Below are 24,836 nucleotides of genomic sequence, written 5' to 3' on the forward strand. Positions count from 1 at the left end.
TATAGAGGTATTTCAACTTATAAAGAGGAAATGATGAAATTAGAATAGCATCCTCTTGCAACTCCTAATAAATTGATGGATCTAGGAATAGTCAGCAATGTCTGTTAACATCCCAAGAAGAGAAAAGACCAGGTATTTTGTGCCCCCTGATTGAGGAACACCTATTCCGAAACAAACAATCCATCAAAGCTTTAGACTTGACTATCAATTTACTGGAAATACAGGGAGCAAGTGGCTGTGTTAAACAACCCCCGGTAAATGCAATCTGCGAGATCTAGACTGTGAGAAACTCTAAGGGACAAACACCTAGCTTCTTTAACAAAAACATCAACAGCAACAACAACAAAATCAAAACTAAAGAGGAAAACATGTGGGTCAAAAAGACATATCAACCATTCATAATGCTTAGACCTTATTCAGATCTAGATTCAAACTATCAAACAAGCAATTAACAAACTATCAAAAAAAGCATAAGACAAGGAAATATGTACGTGACTGGATATTTGATGATATTAAGGAATTATTGCTATTGATATTAAAAGTGATATGGTATTACGGTTATGCTAAAAAGAGAGACCTTTTTAGAAGTATTTAAATAGTTACAGATTAGAAGATTGGATGTTTTGGATTTCAATAGAGGGGAGATGTAGACGAAATAAGACTGGCTGTGACTTGGAAATGGCTAAGGGTGGATATTGGTTCTTAATGGGATTGTCTCTGCTTGTGTATGCACTTAAATTTTTTCATAGTGAAATTTACCATCTGCTTAATATAAAATACTAAGAATATGGATTCTCTAAGCTGTATTCTTCCCTCACAAATTGATTTTCCTTTCAGTATATTATCTTGTTTATAGGTATAGTTATATGTGAATATGTGGACTGAATGGGCCCTACCCATCAAAATTAAGAAACTGACTAGACAGTGATCAAAATCAGACAAGCAGTTTCCTGAAATTGCACTGAGCTCTGCCATGCACTGATACAGCCTCTCAGCTCTGCATACAGATCCATGACTCTGCTAAAAACTACAGCGTCCTAAAGGGTTTATCAGCTAGTAATGCAGCATGGCCTCATCTGGGACAGAGCCAAGAATATGAGTCACTGCCAGTCTTGTTGTTTAAAGGCACACAACAGAACAGTCTGGGAACTGGAGTAACTCACTTGACTTTAGTTGCTTTCCCTCCAGGTGAAATGAGAGGTACCAAAGAGTAATGCAGCTCTCTGTTACTGCTAGCGTTATATTTGCTATTGATCAGGAGCCCTGTCCCATCATTTCTCCCCTTTTACAAGCAATACATTTATTTATAAAGACTCTGTACCTTGTTTACATTTTCCAGAGAAACCATACTTGTCACCCACAGGTGATTAAGCTTGCTGGCATCTGAAGTGATGGGAAGCGTTTCTTGCAGCTTCAAATTCTCTCCCCAGATGCCTACTAAACCTTCCTTGCTGATGGTCAGATAACGACTTGAACTTTTTAAGAAAATTACTTTTTGAATGGTGTCCTTGTGTTTCACTGGGAGAAATTCAAGGTCTTTCCACTGGGGAACCACTGTTGCCTTTGCTTGTTCATCTTTCTCATAAAGTGTTAAGAGCATAAAGGAAGTCAGCTTGTCCCAATTAATAAAGCCATCTTGGACCGCATCCACTTTATCAAAGAGCTCTCCATATTCTTCCTTTGTGCCCCAACCAACAATCTCTGTCATCCTCTGCACAAACTCTTCTCTGGACATACAAATGGTTTGACTTGGCTCTAAGGGCTAGAAATAGGAACAAAAACAAGACATCAGTGAAAGCATCCTATGTACCAGAGCATTATGTTACTCCCAAAGGTGGATCTGATCAGTGATTTTCCCAAGATGCAAAGAAAAATACCCTCTACTTTATAATGGTGCTATACTTAAATGAATTGGGACTGTGGAGCCCATAACTGACAGATGTCCTTATAACTGGCAGAGGGAGGTAGGAGAGTCAGAGATTTCATATGATGATGGATGCAGAGGTCAGAATGATGCAGGGTTATAAACCAAGAAATGAAGGTGATCTCTAGAAGCCAGACAAGGCAAGGAAACAGATTATCCCCTAGGTTCTTCAGAAGGAAGACAATCTTAACACCTTGATTTTAGCCCTGTAAAACTCGTTTTGGAATTCTGAGCTGTAGAACTGTACAATAATACATTTGTGAGTTTTATGCTACTGTTTGTGGTAATTTGTTATTGATCTCCTATAGATCAATAGGAGATGAATACAGTGGTTTAGAGAAAATGAGTGAATCCCTGAAAAGAGTTTAGCATAGCAAGTAAAATGATATCACAGTGACACTTTAATCCAAGGGCAAGAAGTGGCCTCTATGAACACACCATTACAAAGACAGTGAAACCTTATAAGTTGATCTTTGTTATTTGTGGCAGTTATGCTCTATAACAGTTATGTTCTGCAAACACTAAATTGGCAGATACTGAACCATGGCTCTGTGGGAAATACAAAGTTAAGTTTCTGTGAGCCTCTGGTCACAATATTTTCATCAACTGTTCAATTTATAATTTTGTTTTATGCCTGTTTCCATTGAAAGACATTTTAATATATATATTGTTTACTCACTAACACTGAATTCATGGCCAACAGCACTATAACTCATGACTGAATAAAGCTTATCGAACACATGTATTTTCTCCATAAGGCACAGCACAGCCTTGTTGCACTTAGATAGAACTTAACACTACACCTTGGGAGCCATTTTAGATAGTGAAATCATCAAAAAAAAAAACCACAAAGTGTAAAAACTTGGCACTAAGTAGAGCACAAATAGGACACTTGTTTATGGTATAAGAGCTGGAATAAGAAGGCAGGGTGTCACTCAGTCTGACCTCAGCATTGGAACAGGCATTGGAAGACTACAACTTTTTGCCACTCTGTACATGTCTGTGAATGACCATGAAGGTACTTTGGGTATTGATTTTGGGGTTACAAATAAATTTTAGCAATTAGGCAAATTCACAAATACAGAATCCATGAATAATGAGAATCATCCATATTTCAAATAAGTATATAGCTTGATAGTGGTAAGCTGTTTATTTGGTAAGCTTCATGATGAGAGAATCTATTTGCCTACAACCTCAGAGCCAAAGAGTCAGAATTGACAGTAAGCACAGGGAGGCAGCATATTGTAGAGCAGGTCAAACATTTGTAGGTTTAATCCTGGTTCCACCAGAAACTGTGGAAACTACTGGCAAGTTACTTCACTGTTGAGGCTTAGTTTTCCCATCTATAAAGTGGATATAGCAAAATATCAGTCTCAAGAAAATTATTATGAAGGTTAAATGATACATTAGTAGATGCAGAAAAACACTTGACAAAATTCAATACCCACTCATGATAAAAGTTCTCAGTAAACTAATAATAGAAGGAAACTTCCTCAATTTGATAAAGAATATCTGCCAAAAACATACAGCTAACATCATATGTAATGGTGAGGAAACTGCAGCATTCCTACTAAGATCAGATACAAGGCAAGCATGTCTTCCTCTCACCATCACTTTTTAAAAAATTTTATTTATTTATTTATTTATTTATTTATTTATTTATTTATTGGCTGTGTTGGGTCTTTGTTGCTGCACACGGGCTTTCTCTAGTTGCAGCAAGTGGGGGCTACTCTTCATTGTGGTGCGCGAGCTCCTCATTGTGGTGGCTTCTTTAGTTGCAGAGCATGGGCTCTAGGCGCGTGGGCTTCAGTAGTTGCAGCACATAGCCTCAATAATTGTGGCGCACGGGCTTCATTGCTCCACAGCACATGATATCTTCCTGGGGCAGGGATGAAACCCGTGTCCCCTGCATTGGCAGGTGGATTCTTAACCACTGCACCACCTAGGAAGTCCCATCTCACCATCACTTTTTAACATCATGTTGGAAGTTCTACTTAATGCAATAAGATAAGAAAAGGGAGTAAAATTATAAAGATTGGGAAGAAAAATAAAACTGTCTTTGTTCACAGATGATATGATCATCTATGTAGAAAATCTGAAACAATCAACAAAAGAGCTCCTGGAACTAACAAGCGACGTTAGTAAGGTTGCAGGATACAAGATTATTATACAAAAATCAATTGCTTTCTTATACACCAGCAATGAACAAGAAGAATCTGGTATTAAACCACAATACCATTTTACATTAGCATCCTCAAAAATGAAATACACATAAACATAACAAAATGTGTATAAGATCTACATGAGGAAAACCACAAAACTCTTATCAGCAAAGTCAAGGACTAAATAACTGAAGAAATATTCTATGTTCTTAGAGAGGAAGACACAGTATTGTCAAGATCTCAGTTCTTCCCAAGATCATATATATTTTCCATGCAATTCCAAAAAAATCTCAGCAAGTTATTTTGTGGATATTGACAAACTGCTTCCAAATTTATATGGAGAGGCCAAAGACTGAGATGAGCTAACACAATATTGAAGGACAAGAGTAAAGTTGGAAGACCGACTCTACCCAACTTTAAGACTTATTACAAAACAACAGTAACCCAGGCAGTGTGGTGTAAGAATATAGAACTAGATCAATGAAACAGAATAGAGAGCCCAGAAATAGACCCATATAAACATAGTCAACAGATCTTTGACAAAAGCCCAAAAGCAATACAATGGAGAAAAACTAACATTTTCAACAAATTGTGCTGGAATAACTGGGCAACATAGCAAAAAATGAATCTAGACACAGACCTTATACCTGTCACAAAGATTAACTCAAAATGGATCACAGACCTAAATGTAAAACACAAAACTATAAAACTCCTAGAAGGTAACATAGAAATAAACCTAAATGACCTTGAGTTTGATCATTTAGGTTTGTTTTTAGATGCAACACCAAAGGCACAATCCATGAAAGAAAGAATTCATAATCTGAATTTCATTAAAATTTAAAACCCTCTCATGGAAAACAATTTCAAGAGAATTAGAAGACAAGCCACAGACAGGGGGGATATATTTTCAAAAGATACATCTGATAAATAATTCATCCAACATACACAAAGAATTCTTAAAGTTCAACAATAAGAAAACAAATAACCCAATTAAAAATGGGCCAAGGACCTTAACAGATACCTCACCAAAGAACATATACAGATGGCAAATAAGCATATGAAAAGATGTCCCATGTCATATGTCATCAGGGAAAAGCAAATTAAAAAGACAGTGAGATATCACTACATAACACACCTATTAGAACGGCCAAAATCTGGAACACTAACAGTGAACGCTGACAAAGATGTAGAGTAACAGGAACTCTCATATATTGCTGGTGACAGTGTAAAATCAGAGAGCCACTTTAGAAGACAGTTTAGCAGTTTCTTGCAAAATTAAACACACTCTTACTATACGTAGATCCAGCACTCACACTCCTTAGCATTAACCCAGAGGATTTGAAAACTTAAATCCACACGAAAGCCTGCACACTGATCTTTACAGCAGCTTTACTCATAATTGCCAATACTTGGAAGCAACCAAGATGTCCTTCATAGGTGAATGGATAAATAAACCATAGTACATCCACAGAATAGAACAGTATTCAGTGCTAAAAAGAAATGAGCTATCAAGCCATGAAAAGACACGGCGGAACCTTAAATGCACATTACTAACTGAAAGAAGCCAATCTGAAAAAGGTTACATGCTACGTGATTCCAACTACATGACATTCTGGAAAAGGCAAAATTATAGAGACAGTAAAAAGATCAGTGGTTGCAAGGGATTAGAGGAATGAGGGGACGATGAATAGGCAGAGCACAGAGGATATTTAAGGCACTGAAACTACTCTGGTTGCTGCCGTAATGATGCACACGTGCCATTATATATTTGTGCAGACCCATAGGACATACACCACCAAGAGTGAACCTTAATGCGAGCTGTGGGCTTCGGGTGAGGATGATGTGTCAAAGTAGATGTATGAATTGTAACAAGGGTACCGCTCTGGTGGGGGCTGCAGATAATGGGGGAGGGCATGCATGTTTCAGGGTTAAGTGTATATGAGTAATCTCTGTATCTTTCCCTTAATTTTGTGATGAACCTAAAACTGCTCTAAAAATATAAAGTCTTAATAAAAAAGGTTAACTGAGATATCACGTGTGCAAAAACTAAGTAATCAAGTGTTTAATAGAAGTTAGTCTAGGCTTTTAATTAAAATTAACTTTCTGAGAAATAATTGACATCTAGCCCTTTGAGCTACTCAAAAGGCCATCATTCTTAGCTTTGTCAAATTATTTTCAGTTTAAAAGGTTTAGATGATGGAAATTTTTCAGTGACCCAGATTTTAAGAGTATGGAAAGAAATTCGACCCTAAACATTCCATCTGAGCCAAAACTGCAAACTGTCTCCGAAAGCTAAGTCAATGTTGATGTTGTATTTTAAACTATTACAGAATGACATCAATCAGCCTCTCAAATCAATATCATAATCCCTTTAACAAAAAGCACTGTAAAGCCAAATCTTAAAGTATTTTCTTCCTATAAGTTTGTAATTTATTTTTATGTCTACGAACAAGAAACTGTTCTGACTGACAAATACCGAGACAATTTCTTTTTTACATTCTAGAATCAGGAATTGCAAATAGGCCATAAACAAAGAAGAAAATAAATTTTCTTCCCCAAAGTAACACACACAATTAACTTCATAATTTTCTGCACATTGATAATGCTAATATGCACTGGGGGGAGATTTGAGAAATACTTCCAATTTATAAAATGTGACAGAGAAGTGGAACTGTATGATATACTTGACAATTCTATTACTGATTGTTCACTCACTAGCTTTTTTTGCTTTCAGTTTGAAAATAAAGCCATGGTTTTACCATACCTTTGGTTATAATTTAGGAATTTGCCTTTGCTAAAAAATCCTAACTTGTTCAAGAAGCATTATGCCTTGATCAATATGTGGTTTATGTCTATTCATTCTATTTTATGCCAGCCTTAATAAATTAGTTAGATGTGCAATTAAAGTATGTGAATTTTAATTCAAGCTTAAAATCATAAATGTATTAACTTCTACCACACAATTAATTCTCATTTTATCAGTGACTCCTACTTACAGCCTAGCACTAGAATTCATTCATGCTATTATAGTAACCATATCACAGGCTGTGGTAGGGAGATTGTGTGGTTGCATTGTTGGAGCTTGAAGCTTCAGCTCAGTTATTGTACCTTTAAATGAGAGAACAGCAGCTAACTCTAAGGCCTGTTAGCAAGATTAGTTGATAATGTATGTATACCACATGGGGTCATTTTAATGTGAGTATAGCTCATTTATGCTCAATAAACATTAAAGGGTTTAAAGAATAAAAGAACTAAAAACTGAGTCATCATGCCAACAATCACTCTTCTCTGAGGATTTAACTAAATTTATTTGTTGATATACGTGTGTAAGACTTTGGAGGTGTACACAGTTACTGATTTCAGTAAATTGATCCTATCTGTCAGGGGTGGCTAGTTGCTAACTAGATGGTCCTAAAAGTGATCTTAGCTGGTCAGAAGAATATGTCCACTAGCAGGGTTATCGGAAGCTCTCCGTTTCTACGACCATTGCTGTCATAGGAGCAGATGCTAGTTTTTGCCTTAATATGAAACAGCAACGGTGCACACTGTTTCAGCTGCTCTTCCTCAAAGGCACACATACAAAACCGTCTTAGGTCAGCCCAGTGAAAGTAAAGTTTACCTGCTTCCAGCAACCTAGACTATATCACACGTATAAGACTGACATTTCATCATCGTGAATAACTGCAGATTCCATCTTGTCTTGAGCCATTTGTACAGCCACTCTATGAATTTCATGTGAGCCAGAACTTCCTATCCTGGACTTCTTGGCGAAAGATAACTTCACAGAAAGAAAGAAGAAAATCCTTCATTCTAAATATGAGTTTGCATATACCATGATTTAGTTGTTACAATCTCTCAATCTATATTAGGTTCAGTGCTATGTGGCAAGATAATGTATCTTTGAGCTATCTTTGGATATTTATATTTTCATATACATTTATATTTATGTATGTATATATGCATACAGATATATGTTTAAATTAGTCCTAATTTTGTTAGCATCTGAGTTTTATGCCTGAATTTGCTACATAATATTTGTGTGACCATAGGCTAGTCATAACCTTCCCAGGGTTTGTATGAGGATTCAGTAAGATAATCTGTATATAAGGCCATCTTTACATGAAAAAATTTTATTCAAACAATATTTATTATTGTTGAAGACACATCCACATCAAGTTATATTCACAAGCATATGTTTAGCATAGCTAGGGAAATATTAAGAATTTAGGAAACTGGATTTCATTATAAGACATACAGCATAAATTAATTCTCAGTCCCTCAATTGAAAATTTAATTAGTATGCCTTTAATAAAACCTTCTTCCCACAGACAATTTGTTCTAATTTGAATGTAGGCCTTCCTAATAAAAACTACCTCATAGTGTTTTAAAGTACACCCTTTCACTCCTATTAGTCACGATTCTCTGTCTGGTATTTTTGGGTAATAATTAGTACTCCTGCATCTATTAGAACTCCTTTTCTAATAAAAGTGAAGAGTGAATGATCCATCAGGAAACAAATTCTCATTCAGCCCTTCCTGAGATAATGTTAGGAAGGGCTATTTCTGTGTAACTGTGAGGAAGAAAATAACCAGCTATGGCCGCCAATGATTCTTGCAAGGAAGCTAATATACTCACAATGTCTGGTTGATTATCTCAGCAAGCACAACTTTAGACCTTTAGAACATCTTCCTGTCTTCCTAAATCCCTTTCAAAGAATATTCTAAAAATCATTTCCTTTTGCCTAGAAAGCATTTTCTGCAGCTACAGTCAGTTCTTGTGAGCTGTCCTAAAAAAAAAAAAAAAAAAAGCATGAACTCTGTAAAAGTCTCTTCAGCTTTTCAGCTTTGTTAAGATTTGGATTTCACTGTAACATATCAAAACTGAGCACTAAACCTAAGTGCAAACTTCCGAAAATCTACGCTTTTTAAGAAACTTGACAGCCCTTTTTTTTGTCAAGAGAAGATCACATACTTTCAATTAGCACCATATCAATATGCCAACATACGTAAAAATTATGTATTTGTTTGCATAAAATAATCCTTGTTTACTACAGAAAAGGCAAAATATAGATAAGCCAAAAATTTAAATCGTCTGTAATGCCATCAGCCTATCAGATTTTTTTCTTAGGCAGAAATAGAAATACCTGTGCATTATTTACCACATGGTGTCATGATTCATATATGTGTGTGTGCTGCTTTTTCCATTTTACATCGCACCATGAAGCTGAGCCTTGTATAATACGTATTGGTCTTTAACGTCATTTTAATGGCCACACAAGATTCTATGGAGAAGACATACAATTTATAATCCCCATTATTAAAAACTTCAGTTGTTCCCACTGCTTTCCCGTTTCACATAAACAACCCTGCAACAAACATTCTTGCACATACTTCTTTGCATAGTTGTCCAACTATTTCCTGAGGGAAATTCCCTAGAAGCAGAACTGCTGAGTCAAAGAATTTGCACATTCTTAAAGTTTTTGATATATTTTGCCAAATCTTTCTCCAAAAGACTGAACAAATTTACATTTCCATTAACAAAGTAAGAGACTGCCTATACCCAAGACCCTCACCAAGCTGGGGTACTCTCATTTTTCTTAAGACTCACAAACTGGTTTCTCAAAAATAGTTCTAGTAAGCCTGAACATTTACATACTTGCTGGCAAAACAGAGCAAACATTCCCAAAGTAGACACTTAATTCTTTCAAAATCTGCCAATGCTTAGAAATGTTGTTTTGTTTGTTTTTTATGTTTATGTTTGTTTTTTCCTTAACTTTTTCCTATAGCAATATTTTATAATGAAATGAGGAAAGAAAATTTTTCTCCTACTCTGTAAACAGGGACTTGCCCAAGACAAGAACACAAGCCCTACTTGAAAATCATGGAGAGAGCACGATCCAGTTTGGTCAGAAATCTGGGTATTTTCTTCTTTGCCAATGCTGATAGTGGGTTAACATGTCACTGACCCAAATTTCACTGCCTTTATCCCTTGCTGAGTATTAACTTTCAGATTCTGAAAATTAACGTCGAACAGTGAGTTGTAAGCCACTTCGAGAAATATTTCCATCCATCCACCCACTGATCTATTTATTAATAAATATATATTGAACATGTATATCATACAAGGTATCATGAGGTGGATTCACTTATTCATTCATTCAACAGCACTTACAAAGTGCCTGCTCCATGCCAAACACTATTCTAAGCCCTCAGCACCAGCTCTGAATAACTAGCGGAGGTCTGTGCTCTTCACATCCTTATACTGCAATGGGGAGCCCAGCGATGCTGATCACATTGAATGACACATGGTTCTAGGTTACCAAAAATAAAAACATCACAAGAATCACACTGAGTATTGTTTTTCCTAATTTCTAACTGAATTTAGGGTTTAAACATGTCAGAAACATTCCATGAACTGAAATCTTGCACGGACCAGAAATTTTCCTTAAGTCTGAAAAAAACTGTTTTTCTTCGGATGATTAGAATTCTGCAGTGCTGCTTTTTCTCTACATAAAAAAAATAGTTTCTAACAGGATCTCAGAATCTTGTTTTTCCCAGAATCTCCTTGTTTTATCAAGTGCTTCACCAAAAATAATATTTCTACTGTCAAATATGTGGCATGACTTTTTGAGTAATGTTCCATGACAGCTGAATGAAGATACACTATCCCAGTGCATCCTTCCCCCATCTCTATAATTAAATTTAAAATTAGCATGCCGCTTCCTCACGCTTCATTCCATTGCACTTGCCTCAATTTCCCTTGGTTACAAAGTGCATTGGCTATGAATATGGATTAGAGTTTGCTGCCAAACCCTGTGAACATCTTCTGGAGCAAAAGAGTAGATATGTTATTTCAAAGCAGATGCATCAGTGTATATCATCTCTTGCAATTTTCATCTACCAATGAACATTTATGAGAGACTGAACAACAGAAGAGACTAGTCTGCCAGCCAAGGTTCATACTGCTGTTCTTTCTTGCTTCAATGGATTTTAGTTGGTTTTAATTTTCATTTACATTATGATATCAATGATTCAAAAGCTCACCAAGCTGAATGGAATTAAATTTTTGTGACTAACAAAGACACAGGCCTGGAAACCCCTGTACTGAATTTAAGGTTTAGAACTAAACTCTCCTGAACCAAAAATTCAACAGTTAGATTGCCTATCCAACTGATGAATTAGAAGTGAATTGCAACTGCAGGATAAAAAGTCAATAAATCTATCTTTCTCTTTTAAATAACGATCATATTCCCTGAGAAGTGTAACTGTCCGTATCATTTTTCTCTAAGTCTACGGAAGCCTTTAATTTTCTGCTGTGGACCTAAAGGATGTTTATCACTATCATCTCTTTTGCCTAAGCTTAAAAACTTGGAGGAATGAGCCTGACCAGTGGAACGGTGTATCCAATAGACATTTGAGCATCACTGATCTTCATTTGGAAATATCCTTACAGTAGGATAAACGTATACTGTTTTTAAAACAATTGCTATCTCTTCATTAGAAACCATAGATGGAGTCAAAGAATGGCATGCATCCATGAATTTCAGGCACATTAGAGCTGCAAGGACGTTTTGAGGATCTACACCAAACCCTTCATGTAAAAGGAAGAAACTGAGGCCCAGAGAATCAAAAAGACTTCCCTGAGGGCACATATCTCATTGTTGGCAGACATAGGCTTAGCACCTAGGATTTCCAATTCCTAACTACAAATACATTGACTTCAACAAAATCTGATTCTCTCTAGGAGAGAATTCATTAAAAAAAAAAAAAAAAAAAAAAAAAACAGACAAATATGAGGTCGGAATGTGTGTACCTAAATGGTTTCATGCAATTTTGATAAAAGCTATTTACTTACAACCCTAAAGCTTTTTGATGATGCACTTAAAATTGACATATGAACTCTGAGTCAGTAAAGCAAGCAGGAAATGACTAAACTGTCAGAAACTTTCCAACCCAGGTTCTAGAGGAAAATTTTTTTGACCAAATTATCAGCTCCTTCCTGCTCTTGTGCCCTTCTCAAACCAGAAATCTGACACTTCAACCAATCTCTGGCCATCTGTCACCCTTTCGTCCTAGGTGTCTAGCAAAACACTAACTTTGGAAAAGCATCTTCTCCATGCCTACATCCAGGCTGCTGATGGACAGACATCACAGAAATGGGCAGAATGGTGCCACTATAATAAAATACATCATGTCCAACCTCAAAAGGCCCCTTCTATGCTTTTGGAACCCTTCCATGCTTCCTGGCTGAACTCTTACTGTTATTTTCACTTTCTTCAAACATCTACTTCATCATTACCCTGTCCATTCCTAACAGAGAAGTCTGACTACTAATTCACATAAATGAAGAAGAAGAAGAATAGAGAGGAGGACGAGGAGAAGGAGGGCAAGGGGGGTGGGGAGGAGGAGGGGCAGGGGGCATCGATCAGATGGGAACTTCCTCAGTTTTCTGCACACACATAGAGACTGACCTGCACCTGCAGCCATTTCCTTCCTTCCTTCCTTCCTTCCTGTGGCAACAGAAATTCTCCTGTTTCCTAGATACGTCCTTCCCCTGCCACCTCAGTGAATATCTTCTCTTGCTCTCTATTGACTCCTTTTCATCAGCATTTAAACAATCAAATTACTTGAACTATTAAAAATCTTGCCTGAAATTCCCATCTGTTTTTAGCTACTGCCCCACCCTTCTTTCAAACAGCCATCTCGAAGGAATCACCTTCACACACTCTCGATTCTCTCTCCTCCAACTTACTCAACCCTTGCAATCCAGCTTCTTTCCCTTCCCCTCCACTGAAGCTGTTCTTACCAAGAAGATTAAAAACCTGTAGGTAAATCTTTCTGTGGATTCTTTCCAGTTCCTATAAGGTGAAAATTGTATCAAGTTAATATTTGATGCCAAAATATCTTTGTTTGAGAAAATTTCTTGAGACTCCTATTTAGTTGGAAAGTGAAACCTGAGGCATATGAAAGACATCAATCAAGAAAAAAAAGGTTCAACCTCCCCCCATGTGGGGAGTGGCTTCAAGCCACTAGAATACAGCCTCTGCTCCCACATATACATACACCCTAATCTCCTCCTCAGCTCTTCTGCTGAAGAATCTGGCCTTTATGACAGGCTGCTTTGGGAGTTTTTCCTTCCCCAGGACTTTATGGTAGTCTGATCATATCGCATCAGTGATGGGAGAAGCTCCAGTCTCATTTCTGGCAGCATTTACCAGTGTTTGTTCACTGACCAAAGTCCACAGTTGATCAAGGTTGACAGTTATGCAGAAACTCTGCCAGAAAGCAAGAAAGTGATAAAAGATAGATGGAAACGTGTAAAAAGGATGCAGGAACTGGCTTGAAGGGGCTCACACTGGCCAAATTTCAGTATCAGAAAGAACAATGATGGTAATAGATAATAATGCACTAAGGGGACTTCCCTGGTGGTGCAGTGGTTAAGAATCGACCTGCCAATGCAGGAGACATGGGTTTGATCCCTGGCCCGGGAAGATCCCACATGCCACAGAGAAACTGAGCCCGTGCACCACAGCTACTGAGCCCACGTGCCGCAACTACTGAAGCCCGTGCACCTAGAACCCGTGCTCCTCAATAAGAGAAGCCACTGCAATGAGAAGCCCGTGCACCACAACGAAGAGTAGCCCCTGCTAGTCACAACTAGAGAAAAGTCCGTGTGCAGTAATGAAGACCCAACACAGCCAATAAATAAATGAATAAATTAAAAAATAATGCATTGAATAGAATAAATGAATACATAAGTCTGTAGTAAGACCCAAGATACAGAGAAAGAGAGAGACAATGGGAGGAAGAGAGAAAAGGGAGTGAGAAAGAAGAAGCCTCTTTCTTACAGAGAAATGCTACATTGAGAATAAATAAGAATCAATAGCATTTAAAAGTCACCATTTTGCAAGCACCAATGTAGTCATTGTTTCAAGCAGAGATCATCAATTAATGCTCAAACTAATGGGTGAAAGTTATTGAGGAATACTGTAACACAATATCAAAGGATCACACCACAGTTACCTTTACAAGGTAGAACTCTAGCAGACCCACTTTAATCAAGGGATCCAACTTGGAAATTGACATGTTCTGCCTCTGATGTCACTCAAGAGGTGGACATAACATTTCTTAAGTAGTATCCTTGCCAAAAGTGGTGAACCGAATCTAACAGTGAAGAATCAATAAGAAAATCCAAATCGTGAGATAGATGTTCTAGACATCTGACATGACTCTTCAAAAATGTCTGTCGTGATAGATGAGAAAAGGTAGGAGAATGCTTCTAGATTAGAGGAAACTAAAGGAAATGTGTGATCCTGGAAAGGATCTGTAATTTTAAAAACAAGACATGAAAGACATTACTAGGACAAATGGGGATATTCTAATATACAGATTTTTATTAGGTAATACATGAAGTTAAATTTCCTGGGTAAGATAATTTCATTATTGTTACTTAGAAGACCCCTGTTCCTAGGAGATATATTTTGAGCTAACTGGGGCAAACTATCATCATGCCTGAAATTACTTTTAAATGATTGCGCTAAAACCACATGCTATGGTCTGAATATTCTTGTCCCCTCCAAATTCACAAGTTGAAATCTTAATGCCCAATGTAATGATATTAGGAGGTGGGGCCTTTGGGAAGTGATAGCTTATGAAGATGGAGTCCTTATGGATGGGATTAGTGTTCTTATAAAAGAGACCTCAGAGAACTCTCTAGCCCCTTCCACCACGTGAAGACACAACAAGAAGTCTGCAGCCTAGGAGAGGGCCCTCACCCACCCATGCTGGTACCCTGATCTCAGACTCCCAGCCTCCAGAACTGTGAGAAATAAATTTCTGTTGTTTATAAGTCCTTTCAGGATTAAGACACTCTGTGTGTGTGTGTGTGTGTGTGTGTGTGTGTGTGTAGAGAGAGAGAGAGAGGGAGAATAAATGTAGCAAAATATTAACAATTGCTGAATCTGGATGGAGGGTATACGTTCACTGTATTTATCTTCCCACTTTCAAATTTCTGTGGGTTTGATATTTTTCAAAATAAAACGTTTAGGGAGAAAAAAAAATACTCATTTCTCTTCTTGTGTTCCCCAGCTCAATGTTTTTTACTACCTCAACGCACCCAATTGATCAACAAGTTCTGTGCATCATCGCTCCTGAATCTCTCCGCTAACCTCTTCTACACAGGCAGGCCATTGTACCAGCCCTCTAAGTCGCCCCCCTACCTCCTTTCTGTCCTGCTCCTGCCTCCACGCCCAAACCATTTTCAAAAAATACAGCCTTAGTGATCATTTCCAAAATGCCAATCCCATCATGTCACTCCTATGATTAAAACATGTTGGTGGCTCCCTGCAATCCCCCAATGTCTGCCTCTTTAACATGGTTCCTTAAGACCCTCTTAATGGCTCTGGCTTGGTGCTCCAGTCTTATCTTTCATTCTTTTACCCTTTGCAGATGAGTTTTCTGACTCCTTCAAAAAGCATCACACTACTTCTGCTCAACCAAACTTTGCACTTCGTATCCTCTTTCTAGAAAACTACTCTCCCAACCCCCATTTACCTGCCTGAGTGATGCCCTTCTGCCAGATGACGGCCTGGATGTTACTTCCTCCAGGAAGCCTTCCTGGAGTTCCCTCTCCAATGTGAGCTACGAGCTCCCCCAACATTGTTCTCTCCTCAGAGCACTGAGTGATTACAGAATAACTCCAAGTTTATCGATAAAGCCCTCCATGAGGGAAGGTCTGGGTCCCAGTGGATTTTAACTTCCATAGGGTAAACTTTCAATAAATATCTGTTGTAAGAATCAGTAAGTGAATGAATGTATTGTTAATATTCTCTTCTATATTGTAGAAGAGATGTTCATCTGTTTCACCAATAATAGCCAGTTTGGGGAGGGGATCAGAGTAGTGAACAGTAGTCAAGTTATAGAATAATACTGTGTAAAATATTGGAAAATTAGAAATAAGTTTGAGTAAAGTTTAGGGTTGTTTACTAAGAGATAAGACAAAAATGGGTATCAGACCACCTTGGGCGACGTTCTGGTTCTGCCAACAACTCAAATGGACCTGGACAAATCCCTTCATTTGGATTTTTGTTTCCTCACCTGTAAAATAAAGGCAACCAAATAGCTCTGGATAGTTTCTCTCTTAATGCTAAAGTTCAATGAAAGGAAGATGATGGAGAATACATAATAGAAAGACAAAGTATCTATAAAAGGTGCTGCTTTTAAATTCAGCATCCTTAGACCATACATTTAGAAAATAGTAGCACCGAGTCTTTAGGCTATTAAGATATACTGACATTTTAGTAACATTTATCTTTGCATTGAATTATGGTATAGATAAGGAGCCCACAAAGCCATTTGCCATACCTTACCCTGCTACAAGCACAGTCCTATTTTTCCATAATTGAGACCTTGACACACACACACAAATACAGACATTTTTCATTTTAGAATATGATTATGCACTGTTCTGCAATTTTCTTTTGTTCACTGAACAGTAAATCTTGGCAATTTTATGTCTTCCTTATTCTTTCTAATAGCTGAGTAGTAGAAGTATACCATAATTTATTTATCTATTAATTTATTGAAGAATATTTGGGCTGTTTTAAATACTCTATTTTACTGACAATATTACAATGAATATTTTTATACAAATTTTATTTCTATACCTGTCATAATTTACTTAGGATAGCTTATAGAATTGGAATTGCTGGTTCAAAAAATATGTATTTCATACATTTCACATTTGTTATCTTTGGGAAAATTGCCTACCAAAAAAGCCTTGACAATTTATAATCTTAGTAATAATGTCCATTTCCCTGATCCTTTGCCAACAGTAAATATCACTGATCTTTTTTAATCTTTGCCAAGCTGATGAATGAAAAAGGATGTCTTCTTTTTCTAATTAGAGTTTCAAATCAAAATGAAACAAAGAGTTTAGTATCTTTTCACTTGACTAGCAGCTATTTAAGTGGCACTCTTCCTTGAATGCATAAAATATGATAATATATGAAATATATATTATATGTAAAATACATTGTATGTAAAATAAAGCTACATATGATACGTGTAAGTGCATATATGGGTAGAAACGAATGAAAAATGCACTGGAAGGATGCAACAGTAAGAGTAGCTACCCAGGGACTTCCCTCGTGGCTCACTGGTTAAGAATCTGCCTGCCAACGCAGGGGACACAGGTTGGATCCCTGGTCCGTGAAGATCCCACATGCTGTGGAGCAACTAAGCCCATGCACCACAACTACTGAGCCCCTGCTCTAAAGCCCAAGAGCCACAACTACTGAGCCCACGTGCCACAACTACTGAACCCCGTGAGCCTAGAGCAGAAGCCCGTGCACCACAATGAAGAGTAGTCCCTGCTCTCCACAACTAGAGAAAGCCTGTGTGCAGCAAAAAGACCCAATGCAGCCTAATTAATTAATTAATTAATTTAAAAAATTTCCTTTAAAAAAAAGAGTAGTTACCCAGGGTACTGCAGTCACTGAGGGTGGGCCGTGGTAATAGGGGAATTTCATGTGTAACTTTGATTTTGTACAGTGAAAATAATATATTCCTTCTAACTTTTTTTTAATAATAAAAGGACTGTTAAATAAATAGGAATCATAAAAATGAATGAAATTGTATATGACTGACTGCACCCCCTTTTTCTGTTTGTCTGTTTCTCCTCCCTCAACTTCCAGGAAACAACCTTGTTTCTTTATTTACTGTATGGACTGCGACTGTTTCTCTACTCCCTTGAAGGATTTCCCTAAGATCCAGTCTTACACACTCTACTCCTTCCTCTAGATAATCGCATTTGCACCAGGGTCTCCGCCTTCTGGGATTTCACATCGATCTCTCTCCACCAGCCTGATCTTCTACTTGGCTCTACTTGTACTTAATCAGAGCATCTGCAATTAGAGCAAGGAAAAGAACACATAGGAGCTATGAGGAGAGGAAACAGGAACAAGCATAAGAAGGAGAAGATGCTAACCCAGCCTGGGTGGTGACAAAAGACTTTCTGGGGACAGTGGTATCAATATTTAAACATAAAGTATGAGTAGGAATTAGCTGGAGACGGAGGGGAGGGAAGCAGGAGTATTTCAGCCTGAGGCACCGGTCCTAAAACAGGACTACTATTTGTGAAAGCACTCAAGTAACTAAAATACCACCAGCGTGAACAGTTTGGGTAATGTTCCAGTGTCTTTTGTGACTGACCTGTTGTAACCATAAATCCAGACTGAATACCAGCGGCGAGGGGAGAGGGGCTTGAAGGCGGAGGTAAGGAGTCCCTTGAAAGAAATGGACGTTCCCATTCTTTACAGCCCTGGGGAAGGGAAGCGGAGACATAGGTCTTAGACTAAAGTAAAGGAAAATATTTTCTGGTCTCTCTGGGGCCAATAATCAGTGTGGCCTCCAGGATCCAAGGAATGAGCAGTCTGGTATATTTCCAGGGGGATTAAGGGGCTGAGAGGAGCCCCTCGGCCATGTAAATGTGGCCAGAAGTGAGGAAAGGGAACACGTTTAGCAGGATACCAAGAGAAAGGTCTGAAACAGCCTTGTCCAATAGGACTTTCTGTGGTGAGGAAAATCTTCTATAATCTGCGCTATCGGGTGTGGTGGCTACTAGCCACACGTGCCTACTGAATACTTTACATGTGGCTGCTGCTTGTGAGGAACTGAATTTTTTATTTTATTAAATTCTAACTTTGTTTCACTTTAACTGAAATAGCCACAGGTGGTTCATGGCCACCATATGGGACAGATCTGGAGCAAGACCAACGTGACAACCTGGCCTCAGGGGTGTTGAGAGAATTCGGGAGGGAGAACACGGGAGGTGATCGAATAGAGGAAAACGGTGTCCCTGGAGATCCCCAGCAGGAATGCTGGTCCCAGAGACTCAAGATCTAACAGGAGTCTCATCTGCAACATGGTGGTAAGACATGACGTGGAAAGAAAAGACCCGAGGGACTCGCGTCTGAGCGACCCTGAGGCAGAGCTTCTGGGAAAGGTCAGAAGTCACCAAGGGACAATTCAGAGGCTTCCTATTTCTGGCAACAAAATTGGTGGGGTCCTGTCTCATCCTTGGGTGGCTATACTTGCTAACACAGGACAAATGTGAGATCAAAATAGCACAAATTTTCTAGTTGTCTGTTCTCTTCATTTTTCTTTTTTAATTTTTAGGGCATTTGAAAAGGCAGGCTGTGCCCTTGGTCTAAAGGTCTGGCTAAGTTGATACAGTACAAATGAATAGCAATAGGCATCTTTCCTTTCTTTCTTCCTCCTTTATATAAGTTTCTTGGTTGCCTTCTCTGCTCCAGTCCTGGCCAAAGCTTAAGGTTAAAATGTTCATCCGCAAAAGCACTCTTTACCACCCTCTCTGATCCAGATTAATTTTTATAAGCGCCTATTCTGAAAGCACACAGAGAAATTAGAAAAGGCATGAAGCTGTTAGACCTTGTCACAAAATTTAGTACAAAGGCAGCAGTGGCCAGGAAGACCGATTTTTCATGTGTGTTGACACAGAACTTCACTTGCTTGTGTTTTGGCGATGGCAACATTTATTAACCTTGCCCATGAATTCTAACAACTCAGACAAAACCACCAAAGCATTCCACTGTCATTTTCAGTTGTGCAAGCTGCAGGGCTATTGGACTTGTCTTCACGCTATTATCTTAATGCTGAGGAGGGGTACCTGCAGGGTTCACTGATTTTCTGCTGCCATCAGAAATAGGTTTTTTTGATTCCACTAAGGGAGTTGGGGTGAGAAATGTTCTGACCTGCTGCCTTTGTTCAGCAGGTGATGGATTGACTGAGATTGCTGAATGTACTCTCTACTATAGAATAGAGTTATAGATTAAGCTTTACCTGTTTACCTCCTCACAAGCCTCCACTGAATGCCTTTAGTAAGGAAAAATAATAAAAAAACTGAATTATCCCTATCTTTCCCTTTTATTCTTCCACCCTTCTCTGCACTGATTTTGTTGTAGAACGTGTTGATTATTTGCTGATTGTGTATTAATTCCAAGTTACCAAGGCACAAAGCCTGTGTACTACGAACTTGACATGCTCGTTTTGTTAATGAAGTCTGTATCCTATTGGATTCCTATTCCTTAGAGCAAATCCCAAAGGGACATTGTCTCATGGCCAGTGGGAGACATGTCATACAATGGGCTGTGAAGTTGACAATCTATACCAGAGCCCTGGCTCTGCCCCATGGGATAACTCAATTAAATATCTTTGAGCTTTATTCTCCTTATGTGTAAATGGGAAATAAAAAAATCTGCCCTGGCTACACTCCAGACTGATGAGAGAATCAAATAACAGGGTACCTACAGAAGTGTTTTATAAAATCTTACCGTACTCCAAAGATATTAAATTTTTATCCATTATTTTTACCTCCACTGATTTCCAGAAAGAGTTTTAGTTCAGTTACAATAGAAGATACATAGACAGTTGGACCATTAAAGCAAAGATAAAAGAGCAAGGATCATATAATGAAAACAGAAGATAATTATTCCAGAAAAATCTATGTTAAGAATAGTTGTATCAATTGAACACTAAATTTAGCTTTGGACGTCCTGGCAGCTAAGGCAAAACACAAAACACCATTAGGCACATGACTTTCCTTAATCTACGAAATAAGCACACTGGTTTATTAGGAGAGATGGAAATTTTCCTACCATTAAACTCTGTGGATTGTGGGTGGGAGTGTTTTCTGGGTGTACACCTGCCTACACTTTCCAGCTGCCCTTGCAGGAGCCCTGGCCCACAAAACCCCTCCCCACATGCTCCTTCATGCTCTTCCCCCCGTGACTAGCTTGACGCATGGCCAGCACGGAAGGTGGAAGATGGAAGGAGCCTGGGTACCAGAATCCCTACTTGGAGCTGCCTGCCAGTTAGAAATATCTGTTCTCTACTTTATATGAGCAAGAAATAAACCTCTTTCATAAATGTGCTATTATATATTTTACACAGTTTGCAACCCTATAAAAATAAAGATTTTCTAAATTGGGGGATTTTATTGGATACCATAACATACAGTTTTTAACTACCCGTTTTACCTTAAAAATATTTTTTAAATGATCTTCATGGACTGTCTCATATTTTGACAGAGACAAGCAAAATCTAACAGTTCTGAGGAAGGGGAATGAAACAAAGATGGGTGATTTTATTTACGTGTTTGGGATAGTAATAGAAAAGAAAGAAGCAAGAGGTGAGAATAGTTCTGGAACATGAGACACATCCAGGAAGTCCTGTCCACTTGGGTAACTTAATAGTGAAGATACAGTGGGCAATGAGAAGGCTGGTCCCTAAGGAACTGGGAGAATCCTGACCATTTAGAAAGAAGGATAAATACTGGAAAAGTGGGAGAGGGCTGAATCTGACTGTCTGTATTCCCTTAGAGTCTAGCCTGCCTGGCAGTGCATCAGAACCCTCGGCTTTGTCCTGTTGGTGCAAGGATGCATTATTCATAGGCCCTGCTGTAGCATCTGTCTACAGGAATCTTGGAAATTTTATGAAAACAATCAAACATGAAGACATCATAAATTCTGTGGATTTAATCATTTATTATACCTTAAGCACAATTTTCAAACTTGCAAAAGTGCCTCCTGAACTTCTCTGGTCTTTTGAAATTAAGTCAGCACAACTGCGTTGTGTTTAAATTCCATTCACGCCCCCCTCCCCTCCAAGACAGGTTTGTTATGAGAACCTCCCATGAACATCTCTGGGGACTTCCTGTTAGGATTTGTACTATGCCTTTCTCACACTGAATGGTTTTGTCCCTTCCTACTTTAAGCATAAATAGTTCACCTTTTACATATGGTTTAGGAGACTTCATTTTGAGCTATTTAAGCTGAAGATTTAGTAGGACTTGGGCAAATGGCAGCACAGAGTAGCCAGGGTAGGCCCAGGCCATGACTCTGGACCCACAACTTGGGCCAGAAAGGATGTACCAGGAGGTGATGCAGACACAGTAGCTGACAGAGACAGGTCAAGACCCAATCCAGCGAGTCCAGCCGTGTAGGACAACAATAGACCCAGGCCAAACAGGCAACAAGGCTTCCAAGATCAAAGAGCAGACTGTCTTGACATAAACAGGTCAACAATGGAGAGTTCAAGAAAAGAAATACTCAGGGACCTCATAGCCACAGTCTTGGAAGAAAGTCAATATATATCGTCTCAATGTGGCTTTTCCAAAATTCCGTTTCTCTTGGACCATAATTTCTACTTCTCAGGATTCCTATCAAATCAGCAAATCACAGCCATCCTTCCTTACACAATGACTGGCTTTTGAAGTATTTAATAAAATGTAAAATATGTTTGACGTTAAAATAATATGAAAATCCAGAGACCACATCATTTCTCTAAGCGTCACAAGTGCTACAGGAAAGTTTAGCTAACAAGCATTTTACAGTTCTATGAATAATACAAATTTCATTCCCTCCAAGCTGATATATGGCTTTTTGGACACCATAACTAACTTGGAAGAAAAAGAAATCCACAAGATACTTTTTCAGTACTTCTTTCCAGATAACTTCTTTGCTCTAAAGAAGAGGATCAAGACATCACTTATGTAGTGAGGAGGATGGACCTAGAGTCTGTCATACAGAGTGAAGTACGAAAGAGAAAACAAATACCGTATGCCAGCACATATATATGGAATCTAAAAAAATGGTACTGATGAACCTAATGGCAGGGCAAGAATTAAGATGCAGACATAGCTGACTTGAGGACACAGAGTGGGAAGGGGAACCTGAGACGAAGTGAGAGAGTAGCATTGACATATATACGCTACCAAATGTAGAACAAATAGCTAGCAGGAAGCTGCTGCACAGCACAGGAAGATCAACTTAATGCTTGGTAATGACCTAGAGGTGTGGGATAGGGAGGGTGGGAGGGAGGCTCAAGAAGGAGGGGATATGGGGACATATGCATAAATACAGCTGATTCACTTTGTCGTACAGCAGAAACTGGCACGACATTGTAAAGTAATTATAGTCCAATAAAGATCTGAAAAAAACAAACAAAATAAATAAAAAACTACATTACTAATTATATTAAAATTGAAACATATCAGGAAAAAAAGACATCACTTAAAATCTTTCACATGCTAATCAAATATGAAATAAGAGATGGAAAGATGATGCTTTTGCACTCTTCTATGTGAATTTGTATCTTTGCAACTCATTGCTTCCACTTCCTGCCCCAACTAAAATGAATATAAAAGCATAGTTATGAGTGTTATTTAAAGTTTAATTTTTTTCAGGAAATGTATGAGTTAAAATTAAGAGAATGTTAAAGGCGGGACTTTCTAGGTGGCGCAGTAGTTAAGAATCTGCCTGCCAATGCACGGGACACTGGTTCCATCCCTGCCCCAGGAAGATCCCACATGCCACGAAGCAATTAAGCCCCTGCACCACAACTATTGAGCCTGTGCTCTAGAGCCCGTGAGCCACAGCTATTGAGCCTGTGTGCTGCAACTGCTGAAGCCCACGCACGTGCCTAGAGCCCATGCTCCACAATAAGAGAAGCCATGGCAATGAGAAGCCTACACACCACAGCAAAGAATAGCCCCTGCTCGCCGCAACTAGAGAAAGCCCGTGTGTAGCAACGAAGACCCAACGCCGCCAATTAATTAATTTTTTAAAAATCCCAAAATGTTTAAAAAAAGAAGGGACTGTTAAAGGCCATGGGTCAATCTCTATTCACAGAACATATAATACCTATGTTGATTGAGCTCTTTTTCTCTGTCAAGCACTCTTCCAAGGGCTCTCCACATAATATCTCATTTAATCCTCACAACAACCCCATTATCTCACGTTATAAATAAAGGAAACTGAGAAGAATCAAGATGGCAGAGTAGGAGGACATGCGCTCACTCCCTCTTGCAAGAGCACCGGAATTACAACTAACTGCTGAACAACCATCGACAGAAAGACACTGGAACTCACCAAAAGAAACCACCCCACATCCAGAGACAAAGGAGAAGCTGCAATGAGATGGTAGGAGGGGCGCAATTGCGTTAAAATCAAATCCCATTAATGCTGGGTGGGTGACTCACAAGCTGGAGAACAGTTATACCACAGAAGTCCTGAGGGTTCTGAGCCCCACGTCAGGCTTCCTAACCTGGCGGTCCAGCAACGGGAGGAGGAATCCCCAGAGAATCAGACTTTGAAAGCCAGCAGGATTTGATTGCAGGACCTCCACTGGACTGGGGGAAACGGAGACTCTACTCTTGGAGTACACACAAAAAAGTGTGCTCACCAGGACCCAGGGGAAGGAGCAGTGACCCCATAGGAGACTGAACCAGATCTACCTGCTGGTGTTGGGGGGTTGCCTGTGGATGTGGGGGGCAGCTGTGTCTCACCGAGGAGACAGGGGCACTGGCAGCATGGGTTCTGAGAAGTGCTCATTGGTGCGAGCCCTTCCAGAATCCACCATTAGCTCCACCAAAGAGCCTGTAAGCTCCAGTGTTGGGTTGCCTCAGGCCAAAAGACCACGGGGTGGGAACACAGCCCCACCCATTGGCAGACAAGAAGATTAAAGTGTCACTGAGCTCCACCCACCCAGCCCAACCCACCATCAGTCCCTCCCATCAGGAAGCACCCAGGAGCCTCCTAGATAGCTCCCTCCACAAGAGGGCAGACAGCAGAATCAAGCAGTATCAGCAGTATTTCATCTTGTGGAACTGAAAATCACAGCCACAGAAAGACAGAGAAAATGAAAAGGCAAAAGACTTTGTACCAGATGAAG

At 39.0% G+C, this 24,836-nt stretch overlaps 1 protein-coding gene across 1 annotated transcript in view; it reads right to left on the reverse strand.

The window, feature by feature from the left end:
- The window catches only part of WDR49 (WD repeat domain 49), a 141,779-nt gene that overhangs the window by 113,264 nt on the left and 3,679 nt on the right, over window positions 1-24,836 (reverse strand). The window contains exon 2 of the mRNA XM_057737806.1: window positions 1,322-1,762. Coding sequence (XP_057593789.1) covers window positions 1,322-1,762 — 441 coding nt within the window. The remainder of the gene's footprint in view (window positions 1-1,321; window positions 1,763-24,836) is intronic.

The sequence above is a fragment of the Hippopotamus amphibius genome, chromosome 6 (genome assembly GCF_030028045.1).
Source record: "Hippopotamus amphibius kiboko isolate mHipAmp2 chromosome 6, mHipAmp2.hap2, whole genome shotgun sequence".
NCBI classification, from domain to species: domain Eukaryota; kingdom Metazoa; phylum Chordata; class Mammalia; order Artiodactyla; family Hippopotamidae; genus Hippopotamus; species Hippopotamus amphibius.